Below are 9,135 nucleotides of genomic sequence, written 5' to 3'. Positions count from 1 at the left end.
GATTCATTCAAAGTGAGTTCAATCATGATGTCCTATCTAACTTCTAGCCTTCTTCCTACCACTCCCAATTAAAAAGTAGGACATTGTTTTGAATGACTATACATATTTGTAATGAGTTTTATTTTTCTTGCCTTCTCAATATATGGAAGAAAGGGAGGAAAATAGAAGAAGATAATTTGGAATGGAAAATAAAACTGAATTAAATATATTAGCATATGTGTGTAGATAGGTATATATAATACACATATATACTCACCTGTGTGTAAACATATGTGCATATGTGCACATAAATAAATATATAGACACACATGTATGTATATATAAATGTGTATATATATATACATATATATATATGTATATATATATATACCTATAATCACACATGCATATTTGTTATTGAGTCATTTCAGTTGCATTCAACTTCATGACTTCATTTGGAGATTTTTTGGCAAAGATGCTAGAGTGGTTGGTCATTTCCTTCTCCAGCTTATTTTACAGATAAGGAAACTGAGGCAAATAAAGTTAAGCAACTTGCTTGGGGCACCCAGCTCGGAAGAATCTGAGGTCAGAGATTTATTCAAGTAGATGTCTTTCTGATTTCAGGTCCAAGAATACATCCATTGCACTTAGTTCCCACATATTTAGATAGCTAATTGTTAAATGCTTAGGAATTTTGACATCTTCTGAGAGAAGTGAAGTTCCTTGATGTTGGGATGGTTTGACTTCATTGACATATTTGTATAAACAGATGTCTGACATAAAGAGAATATTGTATAATATTTGGTAATGGATTTGTTAAATTATTTTAAATCCTGATTTTGTGTAAATGTTGAGGTTTTGCCAGGTGTACCACAGCTATCTAATAGAAAGGCAGATGTTAAAAGATGAATTCCTTGAATTTACATACAATTTCATTTTTTGTCCCTTTCCACAGAAACTAGGGCAGATTTTTTCAAAAAATAATAATAGCTTTTTTATTTTGAAAATACATGCAAAGATAGTTTTCAACATTTACTTTTATAAAACCTTGTACTTCAATTTTTTTTCCTTCCCTTTCTCCAACTCCCTCCACTAGATAATAAGTAATCCAATATATGTTAAACATCTATGGCTTTTCTATATTTTCATATTTATCATGCTGCAGAAGAAAAAGATCAAAAAAGAAAAAAAAATGAAAAAGTAAAAGAAGCAAGCCAACAACAACAAAAAAGGAGAAAATTCTATGTTGTGATATACATTCAGTAACCCCAATCCTCTTTCTGGATGCAGATGGCTCTCTCCATCATAAGTCTATTACAATTCTCTGGACTCAGCTTAGAACTGATTTTTTATATATGAGAGACATTGAATAAAGGCTTGTTAAATGAATGAGTAAATGAATAATAACTGTTTAAAAGAATGACTGTATGTGCAATGAAAAATTATGAAATTAGAGAAGATTTAAATTGTTATTCCTTTTACTGATGTTATCCACTTAGATGAATTTTAATTTTTCATTCTTTTCTCTAAGGCATATATCACTGTACCTTTAAAATGTATACTCCTGCCATCATACATAGATAAGACAAGCTAAAGTCATGGAAAAATTTAATCACACTGTGACTGAGTTCATCCTGATAGGTTTTACTCAGGATCCTGTGATACAACTGGTGCTCTTTGTCCTTTTCTTCATAGTGTACTCTGTGACAGTGATGGGGAACATCACTCTAATAGTGTTAATCTGTACGGACTCCCGGCTCCATACCCCCATGTATTTCTTCATTGGCAACTTGTCTTTTCTGGATCTTTGGTATTCTACTGTTTATACTCCCAAAATCATGATGATTTGTATCTCTGAAGACAAGAGCATCTCCTTTGCTGGGTGTGTGGCTCAGTTCCTCTTCTCAGGTGGACTGGCATATACTGAATGCTACTTGTTGGCTGCCATGGCATATGACCGCTATATGGCTATCTCCAAACCACTACTCTATGCTCAAGTCATGACTCAAAGAGTCTGTATAGGTCTTGTAGCAGCTTCATACCTTGGATCCTTTTTTATTGGTATCATCTTTACCCATGAAACATTCACCATGCCTTTCTGTGGGGATAATGTCATTGATGACTTCTTCTGTGACCTGCCACCCTTGGTGAAACTTGCATGTGATGTAAAAGCCAACTACCACATATTTCTTTATTTTATGCTAGCTTCCAATGTTCTTACACCCATAGCATTTATCCTGGCCTCTTACATATTCATCATTATTGCCATCTTGAGGATTCGCTCTGCCCAGGGTCAACTCAAAGCCTTTTCTACTTGTTCTTCTCACTTGATCTCTGTCACTTTGTACTTTGGCTCCATTCTTTACATTTATTATAGGCCCAAATCCAGCTATTTCCTGGAACAGGATAAAATTGTCTCCTTATTTTATACTGTTATCTTCCCCATGTTGAACCCCATGATTTATAGTCTGAGGAACAAAGACGTGAAAGAAGCCCTAAAGAAACTCTTAAAGATGACAGCTTCCTGAATTGGGTACACAAATAACAAAACTTCTCTTTTCTTTTCTATTATAACCACACAAATATTCAGTATGACTTTCATGAAAAGTTATGATTGTTGTAAAAATGTTTTCTATCATATCAAGTGGCTTGCCATACTTTGTTTTCCTGTAGAATAAAATTATAAGATTTGAGATAATTTAGGCTAAGCAACCATCAGAAAGAAGTGAAAAGTTTCTTTGGAGAAAAATGTAATTGTACATTTAGGTGTTATAATCACAAATTATTTAACATCTCTTTGAAAAATATATCCTTATTAATATTAATTTTATTTGACAGGAATTGTATTGTTACTCTTTTGAACTCTTAGAAATAAACTTTGTGCTTTTAACTTCATAGAGACAAGGGTTCCATGCCACTTCTCATGGTCTTCTTTCTATAGCCTAACTCTAGGTTCTTCTCCATCTCTGTGGAAAATTGGACTCTGCCATTGGATCGCTGGCTATAACATGAAGTTCTTCTCTTTTATCTTGCCAGAATCTAAACTTCCATGCAACTCCAATTGTCTAGTCATGATTCTGGAGCAAAATATATGTTTAGTATTGTCTTTCATAATATTTTCATGATTATAATATGATATCTTTAAAGACAGAGAGTGATTTGCTAAATTGTATTTATATCCCTAGCACTAAGCACTGTGCCTAGCACATTTCTTGTTAAGTTGTTCATTCATATCTGACTCTTACATAATACCATTGTCTTCATCCATGTTTTATTTTAATAGTAGCTTTTAAGTTTTCCAAATACATGTAAAGACAATCTTCAACATTCACCTTTGCAAAACTTTGTCTTCCATATTTCTCTTCTTCCCTTCACCTTTAGTATCTCCCCTAGACAGCAAGCAATTCACTACTGTCTAAACATGTGCAACTTATAAAATACAATTTCCATCATATTCATCACACTGTACAAGAAAAATGAAGTAAAAAAGAAAGAAAAAATACACAAGAAAACAAACAAAAACAACAACAAAAAAAGAAAATACTATGCTTTGTTTCACATTCAGTCTCTATTACTCTATTTCTGGATGCTAATGGCTCCTTCTATCACATGTATATTGGAATTGCTCTGAATCACTTCATAGTTTATAAGAGCCAAATCTGTCATAATTGATTACATAATATTGTTGTTGCTGTGTACAATGTTCCCTTGGTTTTACTCACTATGCTTAATATCAATTGATTTAAATCTTTACATGCTTTTATGAAATCACTCAGCTCAGGATTTCTAATAAAATAATAATCTTTATATACCATCACTTATTTAGTCATTCTCCAATTGGTGGGCATCTACTTAATTTCCAATTCCTTGCCACCACAAAAAGAGCTGTTAGAAACATTTCTGCACATGAGCATCTTTTATTCTTTTCATTCATGGGGTTTTCTTGGCAAAGATACTGAAGTGGTTTGACATTTTCTTCACTGTGTCCTCATTTTACAGATAAGAAACTATGGCAAATAGTGAACAATCATTTGTTCAATATCACACAAGTACCAAGAATTTAAAATTGGATTTGAACTTAGATCTTTTTGTCTCTAGATCCAGTACTTTAACCATACATATCTATCTTCTCTTATACTTTCAAAGTATGTGTCCTTAGAAACAAAATTATTATCAGCATCAATAAGGTTCTTCTTTGAAGAAACATCTCTAAAAGCTCAAATCTTCTACAAGTGTTGAAAATGGTGAAACCAGATGTTAACTTGCTCCTGAGTCCTTGATGTTCTTCTTCTTCTTCTTTTTTTTTTTTTTAAGAGGGAGTCATCTCGATGTAGAGAAAATTCATCTAGAAATAGATAAAAATATAGAAATGGAATTCCAAAAAGAAATGGCTCCATCCCCTAATATGATTTTAGAAATATGTAAGGAGACATGATTTTTCCACTTCATGTATTACATTTATAACCTAAAACTGTTTAATTAGAAAGTTAGATTATTTCTGACGGCTGGTTGTTTTTGTGTGTCAATTACATCATTCTTTTTGGCTACTAAGATCAGAGTCTTAGAGTAGCTCCTTAATAAAAGCTTGAACTTTAATGTAAAGAGTTCAATAATCTACATTTAATCTACAAAATTTGATTGATTATTCATTCACACATATACACATATATATGTAGTAGTTATAAAAGGCTGAAATCCTATGAAGCAGTACACAAGATCTTGCTTTCTTTTTCTGAAATGATTAATTCCTTTCATTTTATACACATGCCATCAGGGTAATGGAAGAGTACCAGAGTGAATGGTCATCGGCAGTGACATGTCTACAGTTCGCTCTTTTTGCCCTACATGAAATGCAAGTGTGTCTGGTCAGAAAATACAATTGTTATTAAATACCTCAGATTTTGTGCTTCCAACATTATGCTTCCCATTTATACAAATTTATTCACAGCAACATATGATCTCTTAAATCGGTTTCATTTGCTCCATGAGAATGCAAAGGAATGATTATTATGGGACATTTATTGAATCAGTTCCCGGTTATATCATTTAGTTCTAGAATACTCTCCTTGTCAGACTGGTTCTTTCCTGATATCCCCAGCAATGCGAATCCAAAAACTTCCTTTCTATGATTATGAACTACACAATTGACTTTTATTCCAGACATGAGACTTCATAAAGATTCAGCTTGAGTGTTTGTGTCCCTTTGATTCCATGGTCTAATAGAGTAACCTGTTAAAACCACATATATATTGAGGATAAGCTGCATATAAAGGAATGTTGTTAGAGAGTCAAAGTGAGAATTGGAGGTAGGGGCTACATCAGTTCTTTATCCTGAGATTATTCTCACATTTCATTTCAATAAACAATATCTTGGAGATGCAAAGATTAGAAAAATGACCTTGTCCTGAAGGAGCTTATATTCTGGTGAAGAAGAGATTGAAGGATATGGCAGACACATGAGTTTAATCTAGAATCTAGGCAAATGTTGGCAGGGATAATTTAGGGCAAGATAAACATTTCTTCATCTGAAAACTTTGTAGCCTCTCCCTTATTATTTGTATTCTTTAATCACCTATTGTCTACATTTACTCTGTCCTACATTGATATTATGTACTTACTTATCAAAATGCCAGGCACTCATTAGGTGCAAATAAATGCTTTTGTGTAGTATTTATTTTTATATAGGCTAGGTAGCAGACTGAATAGAAGGGCTGGCTTGAGTCGAAAGGACCTGAGTTCAAGTTCAGCCTCAGGTACTTATTAGCTGTATGAGCCTGGGCAAATCCCTTAATCTTATTTTTCATCTATAAATTGAACAGGAAAAAAAAAGACAAACCTTTCCTATATCTTTACCAAGAAAACTCCAAAAGGGAACTCAAAGATATGGACATGATTAAACAACAATAGCAACAGATCATCTATATTTCTATCTGTCTCTCTATAGCTATATCTATTATCAGTATGCGTGTTTATGTATAGATGTATGTGTATATCTAAGTGATTGTATATCTAATTTTTATGTTAAAAGATTCCAATGACACTATATCTGTTTCCTTCCCAACTACCTAGGGGAAGTATTTTCATCAGCAAAAAATTGCAGTAGGTACTTTTGGAATTAAATGTTTTTGGTTCAAGTCTGGACTTTGGTCCTTGTTACTTGTGTCATTTTGAGCAAGTTGATTAACCTGAGTCTTTTCGTGTTTAAAGTAATCATGCTGGAAGTCTTTAAGAAAAGGTTCAATGACTCCTTCTTGAGGGTATTGTAAAAGTAAAACCTGCTCAATTAATTATTGGTTTAGATCACCACTGAAGTCCTTTGTACTCCTAAATGATTTTCTATATTTTGTTTATCTATTTTCTATATTTTTGTTTTATATTTTGTTTTGTATATAAGACTCAAAGAATTGAGCTCAGATATGACCCTAGTCACTTACAAGTTATTCAACTATGGAAAATTCATTTAATCTCAGTTTCAGATTCCTTTTTTGGAAATAAGGATAACATATTTCCTATGTCACTTTGTAGATCAATATGAGGTAATATTTGTAAATGTTTTTGTAAACCTTGAAGAACAGTAATATTTGCTGTTAAACTATTAGTTTATATTATATGCAATCTATAAATAGCAAATGTTTTTGGGAAATTGAAGTGTAAAAGATTGAATGAAACACCTGGATCTATTTTGCAGATCCATTATTTTTTCCAATGAGATATTTCATCTTATCTGGTATTTTCCCATTCTTTTGTTTTTGTTTCATTGTTTCTTGATTTCTCGTAAAGTCATTTAGCTTCCATTTGCTCAATACTGATTTTTAAGGAATTATTTTTTCACTGAAATTTTGTACCTCCTTTTCCATTTGGTTGATTCTACATTTTAATGAATTTTTTTCTTCAATGAATTTTTGTGTCTCTCAGTATGTGTAATTGGCCAAATGGAAAAAAAAAAAAAGAGGCGCACATTTTTAATTTCTTCAAAGAGAAATGGAAATGCCATAAATAAGTTGTTACCTCTTACTATGTGCAATTTCAGAAATATATAAGAACATGTATACTTCACACATTTCAAGCTAAGATATATTCCAAAAGGATGCCATTATTTTAGTTATTGGTTTCTTCTGTATTTTCATGAAATCATTTAAACGAGGCACTGATGGTAGGGTCTTAAACAAATTTGGAACCAAATAAAATATTAATTGTAAAAATTGCTATAATTAATTCAGGGCATTTGACTGGATTCATTTGCTCATTTATTCATGCATGCATACATGTATTTGCCACATAAGTTTAATCATCACAGAATCACAGAATTATACTGACTGATATAGATTATATAAGTAAATGGTAGAAAATTTGCAACTAAGATACTCAGATATATCATCTACTTAAGCTCATTACATTCCTAAACTAATGCAAACTAATATTACTAAATTAAACCAATTCTCATGACTGGAAATATATGGATTGAGCCTCAACCTATTGTTTTCTTGGTCCAAGAAATTTTGTGAGTGAAGATATTTTGCTTTTACCAAGACAAATTGGCTCATTTGATATATTTTTTCTTTTAAAGAGTTTATTTTAAGGAGTTAAATGACTTGTCCTAGATCACACAGCCAGAGGTGATAGTTGGTCTCAGATCTTTCAGGTTTTGAGAAAGAAAGGGTCAAATGAAGGGTACAGAAAAGAGAATTTACTAGACTATGTTCTAGTTCAGGACTATGGAATTACTTTATAAATATTATCTCATTTGAGGCTAATGAGATCCTTAGAATAGGTATTATTATCTCCCTTTTACGGATGATAAAAGTAAGACATATAGAGAATAAAATTCTTGCTGAGAGTCACACAGTCAGTAAATGTATGAGGCAAATTTTGAACTGATCTCTTGACCCCAAGTCTAACACTCTAGTCACCATAGCTCCTAACTATCTCCTGCAGTTACCTGTTTATCCTCTATGCAAGAGTAAGTCTCTGTACCAACAGAGAGTCTCTCCCCTCCCTTGAGAGTCTTTCCGTTAAATTTTCTTTTACTATTATAAATTTCTCAATTATTAAAAGAGAAAAAAAATTCAATATAGAAAGAAGAAAAAAAAAGAGGATTTTATAGGAAATCACCAACTTGTCATATACAAAACATAAGTATTTATTGTTTTTTAAGAAATGTGTGTTAAATTTAATGAAGTAATAAGAAATTTGCCCTTTGGTTTGTATATCTTTCTAAACCATTTTTTATTGTCTTCTATGCAATTTTCAAAAAAAAAAAGATCTTCTTTCCTTCTTTCATCTCTCTACCTCTCTCCTCCCTCTCTCCTTCTTTCCCTTTATTTCTCTTCCTTCCTTCCTTCCTCCCTCCCTTCTTTCCTCCTTTCCTTTTTTCTTTCCTTCATCCTTTCCTTTTTTTCTCTCTCCCTCCCTCTGTCCCTCTTTCCTTCCTTCATGTGATCCTCCAGACAACATATATACTATTACCGTTTCCCATTTTCAGGTGAGAGGAAGATAAAACTAAATTATTAAGTACCTATTATGTACCAGACATTTTGATAAGAAGTTTACTTTTTAATCATAACAACCTTAGAACAGAGGTGTTCTTATGATCCCTATTTTTGGGGAAGGACAAGTAGGTAGCATAGTAGACAGAACTCTGTGCCTAGAATTATAATGTCCTGAGTTGAAATGTAGCCTCTGACACTTACTATCTATTTGACCTGGTAATTAAATCCATTTGTCTCAATTTCCTAATCTGTAAAATGATGATAATTATAGCATCTCTCTCTCTGATTGTGATAAAGAAAGGAGATAATATTTGTAAATGTGCTTAGAATAGTTCCTGACATACTAAATACTACATAAATGTTAGCTATTTTTATTGTACCCAGGAAAAAATTGAGACATGCAGCATTGATGTGATTTATCTGGGGTCACATAACTATTTGAGATGGGGTTTTCTTAATTTCAGGATAGTGACCATTAGTTGTATTTCATGGGAATACATCCCTTTTCCCAGAAACAGTTAGGGTTATTTCTACAGAGTGAATTGGTTTGTGAATATGATACACAGTTAGTTCAATTGAGATAGGCCAAGCTTATCTCGACGAAGTCTGAAGATTTCCTTTTTTTCTGTTATTTTTTCTGAAAAATTATTTTCCTTCTGTATAACAC

General features: G+C 32.3%; 1 protein-coding gene across 1 annotated transcript; it reads left to right on the top strand.

Moving 5' to 3' along the window:
- The first annotated feature begins 1,565 nt into the window (after window positions 1–1,565).
- Window positions 1,566–2,507, top strand: LOC127541073 (olfactory receptor 1013-like). Its single transcript, XM_051966159.1, has one exon. It carries the CDS (start codon window positions 1,578–1,580, stop codon window positions 2,505–2,507), a length of 930 nt encoding a protein of 309 aa, XP_051822119.1. The 5' UTR covers window positions 1,566–1,577.
- The last annotated feature ends 6,628 nt before the right edge of the window (window positions 2,508–9,135 follow it).

This window comes from Antechinus flavipes, chromosome 6 (assembly GCF_016432865.1).
Source record: "Antechinus flavipes isolate AdamAnt ecotype Samford, QLD, Australia chromosome 6, AdamAnt_v2, whole genome shotgun sequence".
NCBI classification, from domain to species: Eukaryota; Metazoa; Chordata; class Mammalia; order Dasyuromorphia; family Dasyuridae; genus Antechinus; species Antechinus flavipes.
This window is presented reverse-complemented; position numbering and strand designations above follow the sequence as displayed.